The 27818-nt window shown below is 45.4% G+C and overlaps 1 protein-coding gene across 1 annotated transcript; it reads left to right on the top strand.

Moving 5' to 3' along the window:
- LOC141989275 (interferon-induced very large GTPase 1-like) lies at nucleotides 1–27818 on the top strand. The gene is made up of 5 exons (XM_074955721.1): nucleotides 1–323; nucleotides 14933–15060; nucleotides 15951–15975; nucleotides 16706–16777; nucleotides 23056–27818. The coding sequence occupies exons 1-5, from the start codon at nucleotides 41–43 to the stop codon at nucleotides 27816–27818; spliced, it is 5271 nt and encodes a 1756-aa protein (XP_074811822.1). The 5' UTR covers nucleotides 1–40.

A 27818-nucleotide genomic window follows, 5' to 3' on the forward strand; every position in this document is an offset into this window, starting at 1 on the left:
CTTAAAAGCAAATGACTGCGGATCCTGTGATTCAGTGATAATGGCCACTGGTGACAAATACAGGATTCTATGCACCAAACGCAAAGAGCTGATACAACTTATTCAAAGAGACCCTGATAACATCTTGGATGAGTTACTTGCCCTGTCCATCATCACAGAGGAGGAGTACAACAGCTTCAATCAAAAAGAGGACATCGTGATCAAAATCAGGAAGTTGTTAATTCACATACAGAAAAAAGGGGAGTCAACCTGCCAGCAATTTCTGGAGTGTTTAGAAATCCTCTTTCCTGGCACCAATCAGAATTTACAACCTTCTGGCCATGGTAGGTCAAATCTCTTTCTATTCTATTTTTCATTAAAAAAAAGGTAATAGCCATAACACTGAGAGAGAGACAGCATATTTCCCAACTATAACAAAATTTTGCATTATATATGTACATGAATGAACATAAGAATGGCCATACTGGGTCAGACCAAAGATCCTGTCTACTGACAGTGGCCAGTGCCAGGTGCCCCAGAGGGAATGAACAGAACAAGTAATCATCAAGTGATCCATCCCCTGTCATTCATTCCCAGCCTCTGGCAAACAGAGGCTAGGGACACCATCCCTGCCATCCTGGCTAATCGCCATTGATGGACCTATCCTCCCATGAATTTATCTAGTTCTTTTTTGAACCCTGTTATGGTCTTGGCCTTCACAACATCCTCTGGCAAGGAGTTCCACAGGTTGACTGTGCGTTGTGTGAAGAAATACTTCCTTTTATTTGTTTTAAACCTGCTGCCTATTCATTTCATTTGGTGACCCCTAGTTCTTGTGTTATGAGAAGTAGTAAACAACACTTCCTTGTCTACTTTCTCTACAGCAGTCCTGATTTTATAGGCCTCAATCATATCTCCCCTTAGCCATCTCTTTTCCAAGCTGAAAAGTCCCAGTCTTAAGCTCTCCTCATAGGGAAGCTGTTCCATACCCCTAATCATTTTTGTTGCCCTTTTCTGAATCTTTTCCAATTCTAATATATATTTTTGAGATGGGGCGACCACATCTGCACGCAGTATTCAAGATGTGGGTGTACCATGGATTTATATAGAGGCAACATGATATTTCTGTCCTGTTATCTGTCCCTTTCTTAATGATTCCCAACATTCTGTTTGCTTTTTTGACTGCCGCTGCACATTGAGTGGATGTTTTCAGAGAACTATCCACAGTGACTCCAAGATCTCTTCCTTGAGTGGTAACAGCTAATTTAGAACCCATCATTTTATAGGTGTAGTTGGGATTATGCTTTCCAATGTGCATTACTTTGCGTTTATCAATATTAAACGTCATCTACCATTTTGTTACCCAGTCACCCAGTTTTGAGAGATCCTTTTGTAGCGCTTTGCAGTCTGCCTGGGTCTTGACTATCTTTAGTAATTTTGTATCATTTGCAAATTTTGCCACCTCACTGTTTATCCCTTTTTCCAGATCATTTATGAATATGTTGAATAGTACAGGCCCCTGCGGGACACCACTATTTACCTCTTTCCATTCTGAAAACTGACCATTTATACCTACCTTTTGTTTCCTATCTTTTAACCAGTTACCAATCCATGAGAGCACCTTCCCTCTTATCCTGTGGCAGCTTACTTTGCTTAAGAGCCTTTGATGAGTGACCTTGTCAAAGGCCTTCCGAAAATCTAAGTACACAATATCCATTGGATCCCCTTTGCCCACATGATTGTTGACCCCCCCTCAAAGAATTCTAGTAGATTGGTGAGGCATGATTTCCCTTTACTAAAACCATGTTGACTCTTCCCCAACAAATTATGTTCATCTATATATCTGACAGTATTTTTCTTTATTATAGTTTCAACCAGTTTACCCGGTACTGAACTCAGGCTTACAGGCCTGCAATGGCAGGGATCACCTCTGGAACCCTTTTTAAAAATTGGCATCACATTAGCTATCCTCCAGTCATCTGATACAGAAGCTGATTTAAATGATAGGTTACAGACTACAGTTAGTAGTTCTTAAATTTCACATTTGAGTTCCTTCAGAACTCTTGGGTGAATACCATCTGGTCCCGGTGACTTATTGCTGTTTAATTTATCAATTGGTTCCAAAACCTCCTCTAATGATACCTCAATCTGGGACAGTTCCTCAGATCTGTCACCTAAAAAGAATGGCTCAGGTTCGGGAATCTCCCTCACATCCTCAGCCATGAAGACCAATGCAAAGAATTCATTTAGTTTCTCCGCAATGGCCTTATCGTCCTTCAGTGCTCCTTTAGCATCTCGATCGTCCAGTGGCCCCACTGGTTGGCTAACTGTTCCTCAAATTCTTTTTTGGCCTCCCTAATTGTATTTTTACCCTTCATTTGCCAGTGTTTATGCTTCTCTCCATTTTCCTCACTAGGATTTAACTTCCATTTTTTAAAGGATGCCTTTTTGCCTCTCACTGCTTCTTTTACTTTGTGGTTTAGCCAAGGTGGCTCTTTTTTGGTTCTCTTACTATGTTTTTTAATTTGGGGTATACATTCAAGTTGAACCTCTACGATGATGTCTTTAAAAGGTTTCCATGCAGCTTGCAGAGATTTCACTTTTGGCACGGTACCCTTTAATTTCTGTTTAACTAACTTCTTCATTTTTGTGTAGTTCCCCTTTCTGAAATTAAATACTACGCTGTTGGGCTGCTGTGGTGTTTTTTCTGCCACAGGGATATTAAATTTAATTATATTGTGGTCACTATTACCAAGCGGTCCAGCTATATTCACCTCTTGGACCAGATCCTGTGCTCCACTTAGGACTAAATCAAGAATTGCCTCTCCTCTTGTGGGTTCCAGGACCAGCTGCTCCAAGAAGCAGTCATTTAAGGTGTCAAGAAACTTTATCTCTGCATCCCGTCCTGAGGCGACATGTACCCAGTCAATATAGGGATAATTGAAATCCCCCATTATTATTGAGTTTTTTATTGTAATAGCCCCTCTAATCTCCCTGAGCATTTCACAGTCACTATCACCATCCTGGTCAGGTGGTCGGTAATATATTACCGCTATATACCTACCACTATATTCTTATTATGAGAGCATGGAATTTCTATCCATAGAGATTCTATGGCACAGTTTGATTCATTTATGGGTTTTACTTCATTTGATTCTACTCTTTCTTTCACATATAGTGCCACTCCTTCCAAAATATTTTGTACCCTGGTGTTACTGTATCCCATTGATTATCCTCATTCCACCAAGTTTCTGTGATGCCTATTATATTAATATCCTTATTCACCCATTTTATTATTTAGACTTCTAGCACTGGTATATAAGCACTTTAAAAACTTGTCTCCTTTGAGCTGTCCGCCATTACACAATATAATTGAATGGGACTCTTTCATTTGACTGTTTCTGATCAGATCCTGCCTGTATTTTATCATTTTCCATCCTCTCGTCCTTAAGAGGACATAGAGAGTCTTAATTAATAGATCTTCTCTATTAATAGATCCTCCCCTAAGGGATGTCCGAACCACATGCTCCTCCACACTTGTCGGCCTTCCACCAGCCCTGAGTTTAAAAACTGCTCCATGACCTTTTTAAATTTAAGTGCCAGCAATCTGGTTCCATTTTGGTTTAGGTGGAGCCCATCCTTCCTCTACAGGTTCCCCCTTTCCCAAAAGTTTCCCCAGTTCCTAATAAATCTAAACCCCTCCTCCCTACACCATTGTCTCATCCACACATTGAGACCTTGCAGCTCTGCCTATCTAACTGGCCCTGCGCATGGAACTGGAAGCGTCTCAGAGAATGCTAACATGGAGGTCCTGGACTTGAGCTTTGCAAACAGGGACTGCTAACAGGGAGTTTCGAGAGGGAGTTTGGAAGGGGAGTGGGAAGGGGGCGAGGTACACTTGCCATTCTTTAAAACCTTTAAACTAAACTTTAATCAAAACTTCTTGTTTTAAACAAAAACCCTATCATGAACCTAGGTAGCTGTAGGAGAGACTGCAGGCAGAAGCCCAGCACCAGATTGGGGGCTATCCAGTTTATTGCACTCAGTGCAGCATGTATGATTACCTGCCCTGTGGGTGGGTGGCATATGTGTGCATTTGGTGCAAGGAGCTTCTGGCCCTCAGAGACCGCGTACGGGCTTTGGAGGCCAGGGTGACAGAACTGGAGGAGCTAAGGGAGGCAGAGAGGTCTGTTGAGGAGGCTTTCAAGGACACTGTAGATTTGTCCCACCTCCGGTCAGACAGCCCCAGCGCTGTTAAGGAGGATGGAAGGCCCAGAGAAGGAGAGCAGTCAACGGGAACAGAGGGAAACCTTCCCATAGTTGGGACCCTCCTTCCAGATGATGTTGGGGTAGCCTCTTGCACTGAGGTTACCTCTCCAGGGGAGGGAACTGCAGTCATTAGGAAAAGGCAGGTGTTAGTAATGGGAGATTTGATCATTAGAAACATAGATAGCTGGGTTTGCGATGACCGGGAGAACCGTATGGTGACTTGCCTGCCTGGTGCGAAGGTTGCGGATCTCTCGAGGCATCTAGATAGACTTATGTGTAGTGCTGGGGAGGAGCCGGTGGTCGTGGTACATGTAGGTACCAATGACATAGGGAAGGGTAGGAGAGATGTCCTGGAGGCCAAATTTAGGCTGCTAGGAAAGAGACTGAAATCCAGGACCTCTATGGTGGCATTCTCCGAAATGCTGCTTGTTCCATGCTCAGGGCCAGGTAGGCAGGCAGAGCTGCAGGGTCTCAATGCGTGGATGAGACGATGGTGTAGAGAGGAGGGGTTTAGATTTATTAGGAACTGGGGAAACTTTTGGGCTAAGGGGAGCCTATACAGGAAGGGTGGGCTCCACCTAAACCAGAGTGGATCCAGGCTGCTGGCACTTCACATTAAAAAAGTTGCAGAGCAGTTTTTAAACAAAGAGATGGTGGGGGGGGGGAAGCTGATGGCTGCAGAGGCACACGTGGATCAGACAGAGAGTTCTCTTCGAGGAGAGTCTATTGAGAGACATTCTCTAGGTTTTAGTCAGGAGAAGAGGATGGAAGAGGATAAAGTATGGGCCAGTTCAGACGAGAAACATTCACATAAAAAAGGATCTGACACATCAGGAAAGGTCAGACAAATAAACAGTGACAAATGTTTAAAGTGCTTGTACACAAATGCTAGAAGTCTAAATAATAAGATGGGTGAACCAGAGTGCCTCGTGTTAAAGGAGAATATTGGTATAATAGGCATCACAGAAACCTGGTGGAGTGAGGACAATCAATGGGACACAATCATTCCGGGGTACAAAATATATCGGGAGGACAGAACAGGTCGTGCGGGGGGATGGGGGGGAGTGGCACTATACATAAAAGAAAATGTAGAATTAAATGAAATAAAAATCTTAGATTAATCCACATGTTCAATAGAATCTCTATGGATAGTAATTTCAGGCTCTAATAAGAATATAACAGTAGGGATCTATTATCTACCACCTGACCAGGACAGTGATAGTGATGATGAAATGCTAATGGAGATTAGAGAGGCTATCAAAAGAAAGAACTCAATAATAGAGGGGGATTTCAATTATCCCCATGTTGACTGGGTACATGTCACCTCAGGATGAAATGCAGAGACACAATTTCTCGATACTTTAAATGACTGCTTCTTGGAGCAGCTGGTACAGGAACCCACAAGGGGAGAGGCAACTCTCGATTTAGTCCTGAGTGGAGCGCAGGATCTGGTCCAAGCGGTAACTATAACAGGACCGCTTGGAAATAGTGACCATAATATAATAGCATTTAACATTCCTGTGGTGGGAAGAACACCACAAGAGCCCACCACTGTGGCATTTAATTTCAGAAAGGGGAACTATGCAAAAATGAGGAGGTTAGTTAAACAGAAATAAAAAGGCACAGTGACTAGGGTGAAATCCCTGCAAGCTGCATGGACACTTTCAAAGACACCATAATAGAGAATCAACTTAAATGTATACCCCCAATTAAACAACACAGTAAAAGAACCACCGTAGCTTAACAACCATGTAGAAGAAGCAGTGAGAGATAAAAAGGCATCTTTTAGAAAGTGGAAGTCAAATCCTAGTGAGGTAAATAGAAAGGAGCATAAACACTGCCAAATTAAGTGTAAAAATGTAATAAGAAAAGCCAAAAAGGAGTTTGAAGAAAAGCTAGCCAAAAACTCAAAAGTTAATAACAAAATGTTTTTTAAGTACATCAGAAGCAGGAAGCCTGCTAAAAAACCAGTGGGGCCCCTGGACAATCGAGATACAAAAGGAACACTTAAGGACGATAAAGTCATTGCAGAGAAACAAAATGAATTCTTTGCTTCAGTCTTCACGGCTGAGGATGTTAGGGAGATTCCCAAACCTGAGCCGTCCTTTGTAGGTGACAAATCTGAGGAGTTGCCACAGATTGAAGTGTAACTAGAGGAGGTTTTGGAATTAATTGATAAACTGAACAATAACTAGTCACCGGGACCAGATGGTATTCACCCAAGTGTTCTGAAAGAACTCAAATGTGAAATTACGGAACTATTAACTATGGTTTGTAACCTGTCCTTTAAATCAGCTTCTGTACCCGATGACAGGAAGACAGGTAATGTACCACCAATATTTAAAAAGGGCTCTAGAGGTGATCCCGGCAATTACAGACCCAGTAAGTCTAACATCAGTACCGGGCAAATTAGTTGAAACAATAGTAAAGAATAAAATTGTCAGACACCTAGAAGAACATAAATTGTTGGGCAAAAGTCAACATGGTTTCTGTAAAGGGAGATCATGTCTTACTAATCTATTTGACAGGTTTCAGAGTAGCAGCCATGTTAGTCTGTATTCGCAAAAAGAAAAGGAGTCCTTGTGGCACCTTAGAGACTAACCAATTTATTTCAGCATAAGTTCTTTGAAGGGGCCAACAAACATATTGACAAGGGGGATCCAGTGGACATAGTGTACTTAGATTTCCAGAAAGCCTTTGACAAGGTCCCTCACCAAAGGCTCTTAAGTAAATTAAGTTTCACTGGATAAGAGGGAAGATCCTTTCATGGACTGAGAACTGGTTAAAAGACAAGGAACAAAGGGTAGGAATAACTAGTAAATTTTCAGAATGGAGAGGGGTAACTAGTGGTGTTCCCCAAGGGTCAGTCTTAGGACCAATCCTATTCAACTTATTCATAAATGATCTGGAGAAAGGGGTAAACAGTGAGGTAGCAAAGTTTGCAGATTATGCTAAACGGCTCAAGATAGTTAAGACCAAAGCAGACTGTGAAGAACTTCAAAAAGATCTCACAAAACTAAGTGATTGGGCAACAAAATGGCAAATGAAATGTAATGTGGATAAATGGAAAGTAATGCACATTGGAAAAAATAACTCCAACTATACATACAATATGATGGGGGCTAATTTAGCTACAACTAATCAGGAGAAAGATCTTGGAGTCATCGTGGATAGTTCTCTGAAGATGTCCATGCAGTGTGCAGCGGGATGTTTGGAAAAAAAAAAAAGCAAACGGGATGTTTGGAATCATTAAAAAAGGGATAGAGAATAAGACGGAGACTATCTTATTGACCTTACATAAATCCATGGTATGCCCACATCTTGAATACTGCATACAGATGTGGTCCCCTCCTCTCAAAAAAGATATACTGTGTGGTAAACCCAGGACAAACGGCTCCAAAGGGCAGGGTAGTAATTAGTCCCAGGGGATTAAAAGGCCCCTCCCTATCCACTGAGGAGAGATAACCAGGGGGCAATAAGGTTCAGCTGGAAAAGGGGTTGCTAGGGAACCAATTAGGTTCAGCTGACTCCAACTAGTTGGGACCTTTTTAAACCCTCCCCGGGGTGGAAAGAGAGGGAGAGTGAGGGGAACAGGGAAGTTGCCAGTAGGCTGTTTGCAGCAAGACACCAGACCTTCCCAGTAGGGAGGCTGCACTCGCTCCCCAGAAGGGAAAGGAAACAAGCACAAGGGACCGACTGAGGAGAGGAGTAGCAGGACCCTGTGCCACCTATAAGGATTTGCCTTGCCCCAAACCTGAGTCTCCAAGGCTAAAAAGGATGGAGCCTGCTGAGGTGAACAAGGTATTTTGCCACAACTGGTGTTAGAAAAGGTTCAGAGAAGGGCAACTAAAATGATTAGGGGTTTGGAATGGGTCCCATATGAGGAGAGATTAAAGGGGCTAGGACTTTTCAGCTTGGAAAAGAGGAGACTAAGGGGGGATATGATAGAGGTCTATAAAATCATGAGTGGTGTGGAGAAAGTGACTAAGGGGAAGTTATTTACTTGCCCCCACAGGGGCCACCAAATGAAATTAATGGGCAGCAGGTTTAAAACAAATAAAAGGAAGTTCTTCACACAGTGCACAGTCAACCTGTGGAACTCCTTGCCTGAGGAGGTTGTGAAGGCTAGGATTATAACAGCGTTTAAAAGAGAACTGGATAAATTCATGGAGGTTAAGTCCATTAATGGCTATTAGCCAGGATGGGTAAAGAATGGTGTCCCAAGCCTCTGTCTGTCAGAGGGTGGAGATGGATGGCAGGAGAGAGATCACTGATCATTACCTGTTAGGTTCACTCCCTCTGGGGCACCTGGCACTGGCCACTGTCGGTAGACAGGATACTGGGCTGGATGGACCTTTGGTCTGACTCAGTATGGCCATTCTTATGACTTCAATCTCTTACCTAGCAGCCTAAATTTGGCCTTCAGGACCTCTCTCCTATCCTTCCCTATGTCATTGGTACCTACATGTACCATGACCATCGGCTCCTCCCCAGCACTACACATAAGTCTATCTAGATGTCTTGAAAATGAAATGTTAATTCTGAACATTTAAATTCACTGCTGCAGTGGTTCTCCAGCTGTGGTCGAGATAATACTTGCTGGTTTTACTCAATATTTCATTGTTTTGTGGTTTTGATGTGGGTGGTGTTTGTCCTTATCAACCTTAACTGTTTTGAATGATGGGTTTTTTTACATTTGAAAATCAGGAAAAAAATATAAAACTGGAGACATTATAAAGAGTACACAGAGACTAGTTGTAAAGCATCCCCTTCCCCAAGTCTCACCCAAATACCCCCATCGTTTCTGCTGCAAGTCCAGCTCTGACAACCCATGTGTGGTTTGTGAGATTTGTTCTTTCAACTGGCAAACCATCTGTGATTTGCCAGCCAGGGCTGCTGTCAGAGGAGCACAGGAGGTGGAAGCCATGTTCCTCAGAGCTACTCAGGAGCAACCTTCCCCTCCATGCCACCTGTGATATTTGGAGGGTACTGGTTTTTACACATTTCTCAGCCGTCCGCCTCTGATGGCAGAGTTCTTTGTGGCCTTTATCTTCACTGCAAGAGTTAGCTAGACTTCGTATACTCAAGTTACTGCACTTGAGCTAGCCTAGCTCTAGTGAGAGCAACCACACTTCAAAACAACACTGGAGTAACACAGAACGATTTGAGTAGCAGAGCGATTGGATTAGGTGCTGCTGAGAGGTAACACTGGATTATTAGCTGGAGCTTCAGCGGCATGCACACACACGCACAAGGTAGCTAACCTGAGTTTAATCTACACTTAACTACAGCTAGAGATTCTTGTTTGTGGACAAGAGTCTAGTTGGGGTAACACGCAAGTTATTACTTAAACTAACTCTGCTGTGAAGACACACCCTGAGAACTGCACATCTTTGACTGACCAGCAGCCCAGCTTCGTTCTTTGGAACAGGACCTAGATGGCTCCAAATGATTTTATATATCAGTTTTCACTGACTGCTGCTCCTTCTACCCATCATTAATTGGCTGATTACTTGTAAGCATCCTACATGGAGCAAAAGTGTAAAAAAAATGGTAAAAATGCCTGATTCTACATAGACTCAGATTTCAAGGCTTGAAGGGACCATTATGATAATCTAGTCTGACCTCCTGCACATCGCAGGCCATAGAACCACACCCACCCCTTCCTGTAATAGACCCAGAACCTCTGGCTGAGTTACTGAAATCCTCAAATCTTGATTTGAAGACTTCAGACCAGCAAGTGACTCCAAGCTGCAGAGGAAGCAAAAAAAAAAAAAAAAAAGGCCAGTTTCTCTCCCAATCTGACCTGGGGGGCGGGGGGGGGGGGAGTCCTTTCCCAACCCCAAATAAGGCAGTCAGTTAGACCCTGGGCATGTGGGTGAGATCCAGCAGCCAAACACCGGGGAAACAAATCACTATAATAACACAGAGCCCTTCCCATCTAGTGTCCCATCTCCAGTCATTAGAGATATTTGCTAATAGCAGTCATGGCTGAACCATATGCCATTGTTGGCAACCTCATCCTATTATCCCCTCCATAAACTTATCAAGTTCAGTCTTGAACAAGGTTAGTTTTTTTTGCCCCAACTACTCTCCTTGGAAGACTGTTCCAGAACTTCACTCCTCTGATAGTTAGAAACCTTCATCTAATTTCAAGCCTAAACTTATTGATATAAACTGGCTATCCATTTGTTCTTGTGCCAACATTAGGACTCGACTTAAAATAACTCCTCTCCTTCCCTGATGTTTAGCCTTCTGATTCATTTATAGAGAGCAGTTATATCTCCCCTCAGCCTTCATTCTGTTAGATTAAACAAGCCAAGCTCCTTAAGACTCCTCTCCTAAGGTAGGTTCTCCAGTCCTCTGATCATCCTAGTAGCCCTTCTCTGCGCCTCTTCCAATATGAATTTGTCTTTCTTAAACACGGGAGGCCAGAACTGCACCCAGTATTCCAGATGAGGTCTCACCAGTGCCTTGTATAATGGCAGTAACACTTCCCTGTCTCGACTGGACATGTCTCGCCTGATGCAAGGTCAGTTCTGGGTGCCACATTTCAGGAAAGATGTGGACAAATTAGAGTCCAAAAAGCAATGAAAATGATTAAAGATCTAGAAAACATGACCTGTGAGGGAAGACTGAAAAAATGGGGTTTGTTTAGTCTGGAAAAGAGAAGACTGAGAGGGGACATGATAACAGTTTTCAAGTACATAAAAGGTTGTTACAAGGAGGAGGGAGAAAAATTGTTCTCCTTAACCTCTGAGGATAGGACAAGGAGCAATGGGATTAAATTGCAGCAAGGGAGGTTTAGGCTGGACATTAGGGGAAAACTTCCTAACTGTCAGGGTGGTTAGGCACTGGAATAAATTGCCCAGGGAGACTGTGGAATCTCCATCCTTGGAGATTTTAAAGAGCAGGTTAGACAAACACCTGCCAGGGATGGTCTAGATCAGTGTTCTCAACCAAGGGCTGCAGAGCCCCGGGGCTGAAACCTGGCACAGCGAGCACCAGTGCTGAAGCCGGGAGCGGCGCGGGGCTGAAGCCAGCAGCCCTCACCCACACCCCAAGCCAGGGGGGCTGAAGCTGGGAGCCCCAACACCTGCCCCCTGAAGCTGGGAGTTGCACTGGGAGCCCTCCTGCCACTACACAGCCCATAGCTATCCCCTCCCTGCACCCTGAGCTACCCCCTTCCTGTACACAGCCCTTAGCTATCCCCTCCCTGCACCCGGAGCTATCCCCTGCCTGCACACAGCCCAAAGCTACCCCTTCCCTGCACCCTGATCTACCCCCTTCCCATACACAGCCCTTTAGCTATCCCCTCCTTACACCCTGAGCTATCCCCTCACTTCACACAGCCCCTAGCTACTCCCCTGCCTGCACCTTAAACTGTTGTTAAACTTTTTGAACTGAGTCCCCCCTTTGAGTTATATTTTTTTTTATTGCATCCCCCCACTACCCAGACAGCTGGGTGGCCTCTTGAGTGAGTCAGGGGGTGGAGGGGGCACGCTGTCCCTGGACCCTGCTGTGCGGAGCTGGCTTGATCCCTGCCAGCCCTTGCCCCCCCGAAATAGAAGTAAATCTATGTCTATGCCCAAGGGTGTCCCCCAGCCCAGAGCCCTGCACTCCCTGCCTCCTGCGCCGAGCCCTGGTGTTTTTTATAGGATGCTGAAGGGGGCCTCAGCAAGAAAAAGGTTGAGAACCCCTGGTCTAGATAATACTTAGTCCTTCCATGAGTGCAGGGGACTGGACTAGACGACCTCTCAAGGTCCCTTCCAGTCCTATGATTCTATGCATCCTAGGATTCCATTAGCCTTTTTCAAGGCCATATCATATTGGTGGCTCATAATCATCCTGTGATCAACCCATACACCCAAGTCTTTCTCCTCCTCTGTCACTTTCAACGGATATGTCCCCTTCTTATAGCAAAAATTCTTGTTGTTAGTCCCTAAGTATATTACCTTGCACTTTTCACTATTAGATTTCATCCCATTTCTATCACTCCAGTTTTCAAGGTCATCCAGATCTTGTATGATATTCCAGTCCTCCTCCGTATTGGCAATACCTCCCAACTGTGTGTCTTCCGCAAATTTAATTAGCACACTCCCACTTTTTGTGCCAAGTTCATTAATGAAAATGTTAAATAAGATTGGTCCCAAGACCAATCCCTGAGCAACTCCACTAGTAAACTCCCTGCAGCCTGACAGTTCACCTTCCAGTACAATCCATTGTAGTCTCCCCTTTAACTGGTTCCTTACATACCTTTGAATTTTCATATTAATCCCCATCTTTTCCAATTGAACTAATAACTTCCCATGTGGACTGTATCAAATGCCTAACTGAAATTCAGGCAGACTAGATCTACTGCATTTCTTTTGTCTAGAAAATCTGTTATCTTCTGGCATAGTCTTTCTTTTGCAAACCATGTTGTATTTTATCCCAATTACTGTTTGCCTCTGTCTTTAATTATTCATTCTTTCAAAATTTCTTCTAAGACCTTGCATACAACTGAGGTTAAAATAAGAGGCCTGGATCACTTTTTTCCCCTTTCTTAAATATAGGTACTATATTTGCAATTCTCCAGTCATAGGGAAAATTGTTCCAGTGAGAATCTAGCAGCATAATTTTTCCCATGTGAAGGACAATCAGTGGATTATATTGGAATTGGAAAAGGTTCAGAAAAGGGCAACAAAAACTATTGGGGGTATGGAACAGCTTCCTTATGAGGAGAGATTAATAAGACTGGGACTTTTCAGCTTGGAAAAGAGATGGCTAAGGGGAGATATGATTGAGGTCTATAAAATCAGGACTGGTGTAGAGAAAGTAGTCAAGGAAGTGTTGTTTACTACTTCTCATAACACAAGAACTAGGGGTCACCAAATGAACAGGCAGCAGGTTTAAAACAAATAAAAGGAAGTATTTCTTCACACAACGCACAGTCAACCTGTGGAACTCCTTGCCAGAGGATGTTGTGAAGGCCAAGACCATAATGGGTTCAAAAAAGAACTAGATAAATTCATGGAGGATAGGTCCATCAATGGCTATTAGCCAGGATGAGCAAGGAGGGTGTCCCTAGGCTGTCTTTGGCAGAAGCTGGGAATGACCAACCGGGGATGGATCACTTGAGGATTACCTAGTCTGTTCATTCCATCTGGGGCACCTGGCACTGGCCACTGTCAGAAGACAGGATACTGGGCTAGATGGACCTCTGGTCTGGCCCAGTATGGCCATTCTTAAGGATTCTTTCCTGTTCCGATTAGGATCCACTTCAGCCTCAGGTCCACACCCCATATCTTAGCTCCTGTCAGACAGCACAGCCTTCTGTTCTCTGGATCAGCTCTGGTGACAGGCCTGTCTATTCTTAGTAGGAAGTTCCCAGTCACATAGACCTCTCTCTTCCTGGTGTTGGTTCAATTCTGCAGCCTTCCCCCTTGTGTTCCCTCTGGCTGCAAGTCCCCCTGCCTTCTGTTCTCACTTGCAATCTTTGGCAAGTCTTCCTCTCTCCTCCTGGGGCTCTGACCTCTGGCTACCTCCATTGACTCTTCTCCTCTTCTTGTGGGTGACTAGCTACTCTTCTCTTCTGTTACCGCCTGCCTCTCCCCTTTATCCAGCTCAGCAAACCTGTTCCTCGGCTCTATTTCTTGTTCACTAGCCGGTCTTTTCCTATGCCTTGTTTTCATAGTCACATGCTTCCACTGGCCACTCTCCTCATCCAGCAGCCTACGTTCACAGCTCTTCAGTTTAGCTTGCATTGAGTCTTGACTTTTCTCTTCAGCTTCCTCTCACCTTCCTTCCATCATCTGCTCAAATCCTCTTTGAAACTCAACCATGGTTTCTAAAAGCATCTCCAAACCTCTGATCCGCTCTTCAATCAAATCTAGCAGGCATAAAAAGGAAGCAGCTTTCAGGTACCCTCTTCAGAATGACATAAATCCTGCAGCTTCCACATCACTCACCTTCATTGTCTCTTCCATTCCTTGGGTCCCTACCATGGCTGCTTCTCTAGCTGTCATAGCCTTCCCTCCTCAGCACCAGTCAAAACAAAACACACACACACACACCCCTTCCCGCAAACTCCCCTTACAAGCTCCCTCTCAAACTTCCCTGTTGTCAGCTCTGTTTTTTGGCTTCCGTGTTGCTGCTCATGTGCCGCTGGCTGCTTGGCTGCCTTTATAGGGTCCCTAATCAGGGCTCAGCTTTCTTCAAAGTCTCTGCTTCTCTCACAACACACTACCCACTACCAGACTGCAAACTGAAAAAACATCCCCCTCTATTGCTAAAACCAGTTGCCCTGTATTGGTCCTGATCTATGGTTTTAATTTTCCTAGTAGAGACAAGGCCCAAGGGAAGATTTAACCAGCAGCAAATGCATTTCTTACCAAGATGAGGTTAGCATCTAGCAACATTTCAAACAGAGAAAAAAAATGAAAGCATCACTAAGACCAAAAACAGCCAGGGACAGGTGGGGATTTTTCTGGCAGGGAGACTTGAAAACGCCTAGTATTTTTTGCATACTGTCTGTTCTCCAAGTGTTTATCCAGTCCTAATTTTCTATGACCCAGGTGATGGGGCTCTCAACCTTCCCCCTAGGAAGATGATTCCACAGCCTCATAGGTCTCACTGTCCAGAAGTTCTTCTGGATATTGAGCCTAATCTTTTCTTTCATTAAATTTCATCCTGTTTCTCCTAGCTGTTTCCCAGGGCTCTAAGGGAGACACCAGAGAAGAGCTGGAGGAGAGGACAGAAGGTGAGCCACCAGGGGAATGGCGAAGGGAAAAGGGAGGAGCAGCAGCACTCTCCAATGGATGGAGAAAAGAGGCAGGATGAGAGGATGGGCTGTGGAAATAAGACATGATGTCATAAATATAAAGGGAAGGGTAACCACCTTTCTGTGTTTATAGTGCTATAAAATCCCTCCTGGCCAGAGGTAAAACCCTTTCACCTGTATAGGGTTAAGAAGCCAGGATAACCTCACTGGCACCTGACCAAAATGACCAATGAGGAGACAAGATACTTTCAAAGCTGGAGGGGGGAGGAACAAAGGGTCTGTCTGTCTGTGTGATGCTTTTGCTGGGAACAGAACAGGAATGGAGTCTTAGAACTTGTTAGTAAGTAATTTAGCTAGAAATGCGTTGGATTTCCTTTTGTTTAAATGGCTGGTAAATAAGCTGTGCTGAATGGCATGTATATTCCTGTTTTGGTGTCTTTCTGTAACTAAAGGTTTTGCCTAGAGGGATTCTCTGTGTTTTGAATCTGATTATCCTGTAAGGTATTTACCATCCTGATTTTACAGAGGTGATTCTTTTACTTTTTCTTTCATTAAAATTCTTCTTTTAAGATCCTGATTGCTTTTTCATTGTTCTTAAGATCCAAGGGTTTGGGTCTGTGTTCACCTATGCAAATTGGTGAGGATTTTTATCAAGCCTTCCCCAGGAAAGGGGGTGTAGGGCTTGGGGAGATTTTGGGGGGTAGACGTCTCCAAGTGGGCTCTTTCCCTGTTCTTTGTTTAACACACTTGGTGGTGGCAGCAGAGGGTTCAAGGAGAAGGCAAAGTTTGTCCCTTGAGAGAGTTTTTAACCTAAGCTGGTAAGAATAAGCTTAGGGGATCTTTCATGCAGGTTCCCACATCTGTACCCTAGAGTTCAGAGTGGGGAAAGAACCTTGACACATGAGTAGCTTGTTTTCCCCCACACTCTGTCCCTTGGTAGAGCTCTCCATATGGCTATTCTCAGGGCAGGTACAAGCACTTCCTGGGCCATCTACAGACTCATGTGGCTGGAGCCCTCCACCTCTGATTAGTGAGACTGGCTCAGGGAGTGCAGAGTGGAGTGAGTAAGACTCGCTGGGGTGAAGTATCACAGAACTGTAATATCTGCTGCACAGTGCTCAGGTGTCTAGTCACTCCCTCCTTATATAGTCTGCTCATGGTTGGAACAGCCATCAGAGAGATCCAATTGAAGACCCTGTGTCTGAAATGGCCCTGAATGTAAATCCCTGCACGGTTACAGATCTGAGACTTTCCTCTAACTGCACTTAACTTAACTTACCAGGTCTAATAAAGAGTAACTCTGAGTGCAAACACCAAAATTAAAAAATCAAAATCCACAATTAAAATGTAATACCTTGTGACACCTTCACAAAAGAAAAAGGTGAAATCAAGTTAATTTCTGGCCTCACAGGTCACCTATCTTTCTTGAAACCCAATGAACAATTCTGGAACCTCACTACAGAATTAGAACATTTAATCTACAATACGTAACAGCAAACTGCATTTTGCCTTCCTGTTCCCTGTGGTTAGCATTTCCTGCAGTGTTTGAATTTTCATTGGCTTTATTTTTACTGTAGAAAAAGCTTCTTGGGGCATCTTCATCATTTTGAAAGGAGATTATATAACTATTAAGAATACAGAAACATCAAAAAAGTCTTTAAGAATCTGAGAGTTTTAATGCGGTTTCCTTTCTAGGATCTTCAAGTATGGAGAATGAACCCAAGAATTTAGGAGGCACTGTATTCTCAGAAAAAGAAGATGTTGAAGGTACTGTCTCCTCCTTAATATGTTACTACAACTGTGTACCAGATAATGCTGGCCCTTTGAGGGTAGGCCCAACCCAGTGTGATGGCTTCCCCATCCCAGGGTGCCACCTGGAACTGGGGTACCACTGAGCCCCCTGACCCACCACTGGGCTTCCTCTCACACTGTACTCCTGTGACCAGCTGCAAAGCCCTCCAGCCTGAACTTTCCCCAGCATACATGCAGGTAGGGACACATCCAGCTGTAGTTACATTCAGGCTCTCTGACCAGCCCCTGTATAGGAAGGCTACAGTTAGGGCAACTCCCAGCTCCTCAGGCATGCACCCCCTCTGGAGTATAAACCCAAAATTTTACTGTCTTGAGCTGCACAGGGAACTGTACAGCGTAAGCTCATAAAATTCAGCCCCTCCCTCAATGTGGAGAGGAATACACAAAAGCCTTTTGCCCCTGAGCTAAGATTCCCATACACCCTGTCATAAAGGGAAGGGTAAACCCCTTTAAAATCCCTCCTGGCCAGAGGAAAAATCCTCTCACCTGTAAAGGGTTAAGAAGCTAAAGGTAACCTTGCTGGCACCTGACCAAAATGACCAATGGGGAGACAAGATACTTTCAAAAGCTGGGAGGAGGGAGAAAAACAAAGGGTCTGTGTCTATCTGTATGCTGCTTTTGCCGGGGACAGAACAGGAATGGAGTCTTAGAACTTAGTAAGTAATCTAGCTAGGTGTATGTTAAATTAGGATTTCTTTAAATGGCTGAGAAAATAGCTGTGCTGAATAGAATGAATATTCCTGTCTGTGTGTCTTTTTTGTAACTTAAGGTTTTGCCTAGTGGGATTCTCTGTTTTGAATCTAATTACCCTGTAAGGTATCTACCATCGTGATTTTACAGAGGTGATTCCTTTTTACTTCTATTAAAAGTCGTCTTGTAAGAAAACTGAATGCTCTTTCATTGTCCTAAGATCCAAGGGTTTGGGTCTGTGGTCACCTCTGCAAATTGGTGAGGATTTTTACCAAACCTTCCCCAGAAAGTGGGGTGCAAGGGTTGGGAGGATTTTGGGGGGAAAGATGTGTCCAAACTACATTTTCTCAGGAACCCAGATAAAGTTTGGTGGCAGTGGAAGTCCAAGGGTAAAATAGTTTGTACCTTGGGGAAGTTTTAACCTAAGCTGGTAAAAGTAAGCTTAGGAGGTTTTCATGCAGGTCCCCACATCTATACCCTAGAGTTCAGAATGGGGAAGGAACCTTGACACACCCACTCCAACTCCCTGGTTTAGATAAACCACAAACAAGTTTTATTAACCACAAAAGATAGATTTTAAGTGAGTATAAGGGATAGCAAACAGATCAAAGCAGATCACCTAGCAAATAAACTAAACACACAAACTAAACTTCTTATACTAAATATACTGGATATGAATTAGCAGATTCTCACCCTAAGAGATGATACAAGCAGGCTGAAGATTCTTAAGGGGCAAGCTGCACTTGCTTTACATCTTAGAACCCCCCAGGTGTTTCCTTCACAGGCTAGAAATCCCTTTAGCCTGGGTCCTGCGCTTCCCCCAGTTCAGTCTTTGTTCTTGCGTGTTTCCAAGACTCTTCTTGGGTGGGGAGTGAAGAACCCTTATGATGTCACTCCCCATCTTATATAGCTTTTTCATATGGCAGGACAGTGGCGGATTTAGAGTTAGTGGAGCCCTGTGCTCAGCTTCATTTTTGGGCCCCCCCCCCTTGGGACCCAGCCAAGAAAAAGAACATTCTCTCTTATCTCCGCACCCCCCCCCCCGGCCCTGCTGTTCATTCTTTTGTTCTTCATTGTCCTCCTATAAGAAATAGGAAGAAAATGAAAATAAAGTGAGGTACCTTGATTGTTTTTGTAGTCTAACTTATTTTTCCACAGACCACTTGAAAATTGCTGAGAGTCTCAATGGATCACTTAATGATCTTTCCAAATATTGTTTGTACCATTAGCTAACTATTGTAAAGTGCTTTGGATAAGAGTGCTTATTAAACAAAATGTAACAAAAGTTGGGGTGCAGGGTCTGGCCAGGAGTTAGGATGTGGGAGGGGGCTCAGAGCTGGGGCAGTGGGTTGGGGTGTTGAGCACTTACCTGTGGCAGCTCCTGTTTGGTGCAAGGGGTGCAGGTGGGGATGTGGGGTGGGGGTGAAGGAGCTCCTGTTTGGTGCTCAGGGTGAGTGGGATGTGGGGAGGTGCAAGAGTCAGGGCTGGGGTTGTGTCAGGGAGGGCAGGGGGCTGGGCGGTGTCAGGGGGTGCAGGAGTCAGGGAGGGCAGGGGGCTCCATGTGTGAAGGGGGTGAATAAATTGGGGCTGGGGGCATATGTGTAGAGGAAGTGCAGGGGCTCTGTCTCTGATCTGTCCTGCCCAGATTCCACCCCTTCACCAAGTCCCTGCCCCCAAGTGCACTGCAGCCCTGCTCCTCCCCCTTCCTCCTGGAGCATCCTGAGCACTGGCAAACAGCTGTTTGGAGGCAGGGGAAGTGCTGGGAGGGTGGGGGAGGAGAGGGGATGTGGCACGCTCGGGGAGGGGGGAGCTTGGCTGCCAGTGGGGGTGGGCAGAGCCTGCAGCAGGAGCCCCAGGAGCCAGCAGGACCAAGCTTCTGCCCCTGCAGCTGCCCAGCCCTGGGGCCCCCTGTCGTTGGGGGGAGTCCTGTGCCAGGACACCCTGTGTTTTATGGTAAATCCTCCTCTGGGTGAGGGGAAAGAGCACAGCAGGGCATGGGCGGGGAGGATTGGTCCCCAGCTGGAGCAAAGCAGGGGCCAGGGGGCAAAAGCACAGTGGGGCACGAGCTAGGGTTCCTCCCTGGAGCAAGGGAGGGGCCAGGGGTAAACCGCAAGCACAGCAGAGCTGGGGAGGGGGTAAACAGGATCCCACCCACACACCTACCCACATAGAGCAGGTACCTACTTTCTCCCTGGTCCTAGCCCGCCACCCTTCCTCTGCTGCAGAGCAGCTGAGCGGCAAGCAGGGACTCCATCCCCTCCACTCCACTCCAGGCGGTTGATTGACAGCCCCTGGCTTTGGGGTCTTTGGGGGGCTTTGGCTTTGGGGGGAACAGTTCTGTCCACAAAACAAACAGCTGTGTCTACACTGGCTCTTTGTCAACAATAAAGGGAGGGGGAAAGAAAAAACTCTCTCTTAGGGTGGAAGTTTTTTGTTGCCGAAACCAGACGTTTTTCCCAGCAAAAGTCGCATTGCAGTGTGAACGCTCTCACTGTTTTGTCGCCAAAAGGCAGTTTTTGGCAACAAAACTTAGTAGGGTAGACAAGGCCTGAGCCTTGCTGGGGTGAAATATCACGGAACTGTTGCAGCTGGAGGAGACTCCTAGAGGTGGAGGTGGGTTCGATTCCCCCCAGTGCTGCTGGGAGCACGCCAGCCAGGGGCTCCTAGCTGCAAGTCACAGTCAGTAGAGGATTAACACATGGGCCCATGGGGCCCATGCCCAGAGGCCCTGGCCAATTTGAAAAATGGGTGCCCTGAGCCTTGGAAGGAGCCACAGGGTGGAAGCCCTGAGCCCCAGCAGGAGCTGCAGATGGGGCAGCAGCCCCAAGCCTGGGGATTCTCAGCTAGACATTGCCCCACCTTTCTAGCCTGTGGAGTCTGATCTGGTAGCATTCTCAGAGCATGCCTGCTGGCTCAAGCCTTGCACAAAAGACAGCCCAGGGCAACCAGACTGGTGATCTTTTGAGCTGGATGGAATATGCGTCCCCCAGAATACTCAACAGCCTTTTGGTTAGGGCAATTGCCTGTGATGTGGGAAGCCTGTTTTCAAAAACCCAGTCTGGCTGATTTGAAGGAGGGACTTGAACTTGGATCTCCCACACTCCAGCAGGCTATTGGCTATAATGGGGTGGGGTCTCTCAGTGGATGACCTAGTTTAGGAGCCTAACTTCAGGAGAGGGTTTACAGCTGAGAATCCTGAGCAGATATAGGCATCTCTCTCTGGCCCAGAGTTAAGTATCTAATTACCTTTGAGGGGCAGGGCTTAGGTCCCACCCTTTTCATCAGTATTTCATTTTGGTTCCTGGCTCAGCATGCTGACTTCTGTGAATCCCATTTCTAGGTGTCTACTCTCCCCATGCATTATATAGGGAGCCTGGGATCCTAGCTCGGGACTGAGGAGTCCAGTGGGCAGCAGGGCGCTTAAAAATTATATGTTGCAATGCTGAGTGTTGCAACGCCTAAAGTCCCTTTGTGGATAACACGCATTGAACAGTGAATTACCATTCCCCACACACATATACATCTATTGGGGTTGGTCCTGCTTTGAGCAGGGGGTTGGACTAGATGACCTCCTGAGGTCTCTTCCAACCCTAATCGTCTATGATTTAGCCCCCCCACTGTCTGTAGTTGGATGGCCATCAGAGATACACAATTAAGGAGACTCTGCTACTGCAGAACACAAATCCCCTGCATACTTACAGAGCTGAGGCTCTCCACTGACACTCCTCTGACTAACTGCATCTTAACATGACTCTGGAGTTTCAGACCTAGCAAGGAGTAACAGTGAGTGCAAAGACCAGCAAACTAAAAACCAGAATCCAACAATAAAATATAATGCCATGTAACACCTTCTCTAAAAAAACAGATACAAATCAAGTTAATTTCTGGCCTCACAAATGACCCATCTGCCTTGAGAGAGAACCCAGTTAACAATGTGAGAACCTCTCTACAATTTTACCCCTTCTCCTTGCACCCCTGTCCCCACATTTGCTTCCTGATTGGATTGATGTCCCAATAAAATCACCTAACCAACTAATCAATTTGGGGCTTTTCCTCTCCTTCAATAAATACATTTTGCTCCTCTCAGTAGCTCCTAATGCTGTAACTCCTATCATTGCTCCTAGTGAAAATGAGCAGACAGTTACCACTCGGCTTTCTCACGCCCTACTCCCACCTGGGAAAAATAAAGAGCTGAGAAATCCATGTGCCCTGCTCCCCACCTCCCTGTCACAGGCCTCCCTGCCACTCTTTTCACTGCTCACTCACCTCACTGTGTCATGGGCCTACTGCTTCCTGGTCACAGGTCCCTACCAGGAAAGTGACACCTTGGACGATTGCTCATTCACTCTCCCTCGTCTTCCTGCGATTTGGGCCCCGCATGCTGCTCCTGAGGTGGGGATGGAGCTTTGCACGGGGGCTGTACCTGCACTCACACTCTAGGATTACTCTGATTCTGTGCCAAGAGGATTGAAAAGGCAGCGTGTATGCATGTTCTGACCTCAGCAACGCTCTATACTTTCAGTGGAGAGAGGAGCTCTTTTAGGGCCTGTCTACACTGGAGCTCGAAGTGCAATTTCCAGCTTGGGCAGACATACCCGCGCTAGCTTTGATCAAGCGAGCACACTAAAGGTAGACGCTAGCTGTGGTGGTGTGGGCTAGCTTCCTGAGCACGTACATAGGATCTCAGATGGGATTGTACGCGGGCATCCCACGACCCCGCCACTGTGGCTACACTTGTATTTTTATCACACTAGATCAAACAAAGCTAGCATGCCTATGTCTATTCCAGCTTGAAATTACACCTCCAGCTCCAGTCTGCATGTACCAATAAGGGATGAGGGCACCAGTCCCACCAGCCCCTCCCTCCAGAGACAGCCCTCTACCGTGATGCTGTAAAGAAGGTGGGGGGAGCACTGCCAGACTCTCCTTCCGCCCCTTCCCGACCCCCCACTGTTCCCTCATATGGCTGCTGGAGAGAAGGGAGAAAAGAACAGTATATGCTGTAAAGCAGTGGTTCTCAACCAGGGGTCTGGGGCCCCCTAGGGGGCCTTGAGCAGGTTTCAGGGGGGCCTCCAAGCAGGGCCAGCATTAGACTCGCTGGGGCCCAGGGCAGAAAGCTGAAGCCCCACTGCATGGGGCTGAAGCCCAGCTCCCTGAGCCCTGCCACCCGGGGCTGAAGCTGGAGCCTGAGCAATGTAACTTCGTGGGGGTCCCTGTGGTGTGGGGCCCCAGGCAATTGCCCTGCTTGCTACCCCCTAATGCTGCCCCCAGCTTTTATATGCAGAAAACCAGTTATTGTGGCAGAGGTGGGCTGTGGTGTTTTTATAGCATGTTGAGGAGGGCCTCAGAAAGAAAAAGGTTGAGAAGCCCTGCTGTAAAGGTTAGTTAAAGAAATAGAAGAGGGGGATTAGTTTATTAGCTTTAACTCCATTAGCCCCTAATTACTAGCCACCAATGGAATTTTCCTTTTAAATTATTAAGATTTTACATCATTAATTCCATCTCTAAAAATGTTCTGTCTGGGAATATCTAACTTCCGAAAGTCGTGAGAATCCTATTTTCATTTTGTTTTACAGAGAAAAATAACGCTTTTCAAGGACTCCTTTCTCAGCTAAACCTGCAGGAATACCAAAGCACAAAACTCAGGCTGCAGCATGTCCTGGAAATTGGCTCAGAAAGTATAGAAAACTGGACTCCTCAGATGTTAGGGGATTTACCGTGGCATTTCCTGAGGAAACTAATGACTCTGAATGGGACAGCCAGAAACACAAGCCTTGTGCATAGAGCATATGATGATGAAGGAGGCAGTGAGGAGGCACAGATTGCAGGTGGAGATGTTTTTAGTTTTAGTGACACTGACATCAGAGAGTCTCTACATCCCCTCGATGTTCTCTGTGCCGTTCTGCTTTGCTCCGACAGTTTCCTACAGCAGGAGATCCTGTCCAAAATGTCCATGTGCCAGTTTGCCCTCCCTCTGCTGCTACCTCCCATCAACACCCCCAAGTGCACCCTACTGCTGTGGGCCATGAGGGACATTGTGAGGAAGTGGAGGCCGCACTCCCTGGCAGAGAGCAGAGGGTTCAGAGAGGAGAGCCTGGTGCTCACAGCAATGCCAACCATTTCCTTTGTGCGGCTGGGGAGCTGCAGCTTCTCCAAGTCCAAACTCCTCAATGAGGTTCTCAGCCCCTCCCAGCAGCACCACGATTTCTTTATCCATCGGGACATGGACTCTGGGAATGTCCCTCGGGAAATCGCAGATGGGCTGGTTGAGATTTCCTGGTATTTCCCTGCTGGGAGGGAGAATTCAGATCTTTTCCCAGAACCCGTTGCAGCTACAAATCTGCGTGGAGACATTGAATCTCACTGGCTGCAGTTCAGCTTTTTAACAGTGGTCTCCTCAGCAGTGTTCACAGTTACTGAGAGCATCAGTGAGAGACAATACACGCTGTTATCATCCCTGCAGGGATCAGCCACTAAATACTACTTCATCCTCAACTGCAAGAATGGAAATCCCAAGGAAACATTGGGATTCCTTAATAAGTTGGCTCCAGTGCTGAATCTGAGCAAATCGCAACTGCTGAAGAAAGACAGCACCACAAATAATGCAGGATTTGTTCAAAAACTGAAATATACAATAAAAAGCATAACAAGTTCACCTCCCGAGAGAATGAATTTGGAAGCCATGGCTGTGACTGCACGTGAACTAGGAATCCAGGTAGATGAGGACCGTAAGGAATGCCAGAGTGCAAGCAAGCGGGCGAGAGAAATCACTGTGGAAATAAAAGATGTGGCAAAGTACAAGAGGGAAATGCTGAGACTGCAGGGGGATCTCTGGGAAAAATTGGCTAAAGTGGAAAAAGAACTGTGCAGAATGAGAAGGCAAGGGGAGACTGCCACTGAAGACTATAAATCTCAACTGAGAGAGGAACTGTTGGAATTACGTAGACAGCAGAATCAATGTGACCTTACTGATGGATTGATTAAATTTATTAATGGAATAGAACAATTGCCTTTAATGGAGAAACATTACTTCCTGAAATGGATGAAGTTTAGCCTGGATCACATTGCTCGAGATAATCTTTTTAAACTACGGGATCAATATAAAGGGGAAAGTAAAATGGCAGGAGATGACCCACAAGCACTAACTATGCTGGATAAATTAATATCTACCACTTCCTTAGGGGTTGAGCATTTCATGCGTGAGTTGGGGCAGTTCTATGAAGCTGAATGCTCAATGGTTAAAGAAGGAGACAAGGCAGAATGCCAAAGACATTTCATCCATCTCCCAGGCATAGCAGCTGACCTGATGCTGGAAGGGTTTCCTATGGAACTGTTAGATGGAGATTCATCCAACATCCCACTGCATTGGGTGACAGATGTTCTGACTGAGCTCCATGCCAAGCTGGGGGGAAGGTCCAGAATGGTGGTTCTGACGGTGCTGGGAGTACAGAGCACTGGGAAATCCACCCTCCTCAACACCATGTTCGGCCTGCAGTTTGCAGTGAGCAGTGGCCGATGTACGCGGGGAGCCTTCATGATGCTCATTAAAGTGGCAGAGAACTTTCAGCAGGAACTGGGCTGTGACTTCATCCTGGTGATAGACACAGAAGGCTTGAAAGCCCCTGAACTGGCCCTGCTGGAGGATAGTTATCAACATGACAATGAGCTGGCCACACTGGTGATTGAGTTAAGTGACATAACCATCGTTAACATGGCCATGGAGAATGCCACTGAAATGAAGGATATTCTGCAAATTGCGGTCCATGCCTTTCTCAGAATGGAGGAAATAGGGCAAAAAGCCAACTGCCAATTTGTGCATCAGAATGTCAGTGATGTGTCTGCGCATGAACAAAACATGAGGGACAGGAAGCACCTCCTAGAGCAGCTGAATGAAATGACCAAAGCTGCAGCTAGGATGGAAAAACAATGTAAAAAAGTGAAATGTTCATGTATTATGGACTATGATGCAGAGAAACACAACTGGTACATCCCTGGGCTGTGGCATGGAGTCCCTCCCATGGCTCCAGTGAACATGGGATACAGTGAGAGGGTGTGTGAGCTAAAGAAATACCTGCTTGATTTTATAAAGAAACAGTCACGTAATAGAGCCCCTAAGGACATTCCCCAGTTTGTCAAATGGGTGGAGAGCCTGTGGAATGCTGTAAAACACGAGAACTTCATCTTCAGTTTCAGAAACAGCCTTGTAGCTGAAGCCTATAACCAGCTGTCTATGAAGTATTCCGAGTGGGAGTGGCATTTCCGCAAAGAGATACATCTCTGGGTATCTGAAAAGGAAACTGTCATTCAGAATCAGACATCAGAGAAACTACAGGCTAGTGCCTTATCCATGTTGAAAAATGAGGCACAGGAAAAACTGCAGCACGAGAAACAAAAAGTTTTGGATAATTTACAAGATTATTTTGAAAGTGGAGTTTCGAATCTGCACCTGATAGAAAAGTACAGAGAAGATTTTATCAGGAGTGCAAACAGCCTCAAAAACGAACTTGAGAGCTACTCCGAGCACAAGTGCGAGGTAGCAATTCGAATTCGAAAAGGCCAGCACAAGACAGAAAACATCCAGACCTCATACATGCAGATAATTGAAGGGAAAGTTGACAGGGTCTTGGATGAATGTAGGAATAAAAAACATAAACTAGAGCATGAGGAACTGAAATCAGAATTTGAAAACATGTGGAGAGAAACACTGTCAGAGTTGAAGTTCAGCAGCTTACAGAAACGTGAAGTTTATCGAGAGATGGAGTCCCAGTTGAGAAAGGACCTGGCAAATCGAGGGAGTGCCGTCAGGCAGAAGCTACAGGATTTAGGTAGTTTGTTGTTTCATGGAATTAACAATTTCAGAATGAAAAACAAGTACATAGATACAGCATGGATCAAAACTATGAAACAACTCTTGTCCACAGGGGAATGTGAAACAACTGTTCACGCAGAAGAACTTGCTAAATCCTTAATAGAAGAGGGTAAAAGATACTCGGAAGAAAAGGTAAATTCCAAAGTGGACTACGATGAAATCCATTGCAGGGAACTGCTGAACATGATCAATGAGAGGCTCCAACAGGAGGATGTTAAAAAACTCGGCACTACTGCTTGCTTTGAAGTTGACCTGAAAATTCATATTTTGGGGGAGGCGGCTTGGAGATTTCAGAAGATGCATGAAGATTTTATCCAACAAAATGATCCTCAGTGTCGTCTAGAGAAGCTGAAACCTCAGTATTTCTCCACCTTTACTGACCTGTATTTGGAAAAAGATGAGAACCAAACAAGGGCCAGGGATTTCTGTTATCAGTGTCTCAAACCTGCCTTGGTGGATTATATCAACAAAAGGCTAGGAATAGAGATAGTAGATGACATTCTCAACAAGGCAGAGTCCATTGAATATGGCAGCCGGACCTTTTTCCAGTTCACTGTACAGAAAAAGCTTCTGGAGGAGATGAACTTTGATAACTATGTGAAATATATGAAAAACTATGAAGAATTTGTCAAAACCTGGATTCAGAGACGGATGATGGATCATTACAGGGAGACTAAGCGTCTGGGAGAGTTGGAGAAAAAGATTCTATCTACAATAGTAAAGAAAGTGAGGGAAGTTCTGGAAAGCTCCAAAAATGGAAAAAATACCACAGTCTTAGCATTTTTAAACAACTTTTGTGAAGCGCTGCAGCAGGACCTAGTCATTTCCAAGGACAACTTACTTGGGATCCAGTTTAAAAACACAGCAAAAACAGGCCAGTTTTGTGCTAATATTCAAACTTTTCTTCTGGATCTGGAACAAGAAATCTTACTCCAATTTGGTGGTTTGGATATTCAGGCCAAACTCTCCAATCTGTCATTAAAACCCCAGGATGAGATCTTCAAGCAAGTGTTTGGCTGTGGGAAGCAGTGTCCATTTTGTAAAGTCCCCTGTGAAGCAGGAGGCAGTGACCACAAGGAGCATTTTGCATCTGTGCATCGGCCACAAGGATTATGCGGTTACAGGTATCTTGATACACAAAAACTTGTCTATGATATATGCTCATCTGAAGTGGTTTCTGAGAACTCATTCCGAAATTCAGACACAAAAGGGAAACGTCATCCCTACAAAGATTATCGCATCTATTACCCAGACTGGCGCATTCAGCCAGATCCCAGCATTGAGGCTTCTGATTACTGGAAGTTTATTTTTCAGAAGTTCAATCACCAGTTAGCTAACAGTTATAATGCTAACCCAGCAGATCTCCCAAGAGACTGGGGAAAAATAACTGAAACTCGGGCACAGGAAGGCCTAAAAGAAGTCTTTAACATGAAATAA

This window comes from Natator depressus, chromosome 6, assembly GCF_965152275.1.
Source record: "Natator depressus isolate rNatDep1 chromosome 6, rNatDep2.hap1, whole genome shotgun sequence".
In the NCBI taxonomy this organism is placed as follows: domain Eukaryota; kingdom Metazoa; phylum Chordata; order Testudines; family Cheloniidae; genus Natator; species Natator depressus.

Coding starts and splice junctions, on each gene's coding strand:
- LOC141989275 (XM_074955721.1), top strand. CDS start 41: ATGGCCACTGGTGACAAATACAGGATTCTATGCACCAAACGCAAAGAG. Junction 15,976..16,705: donor TCCATATGGCTATTCTCAGG/GCAGGTACAAGC, acceptor TTTCCTTTCTAG/GATCTTCAAGTATGGAGAAT. Junction 16,778..23,055: donor AGAAAAAGAAGATGTTGAAG/GTACTGTCTCCT, acceptor AACTTCCGAAAG/TCGTGAGAATCCTATTTTCA.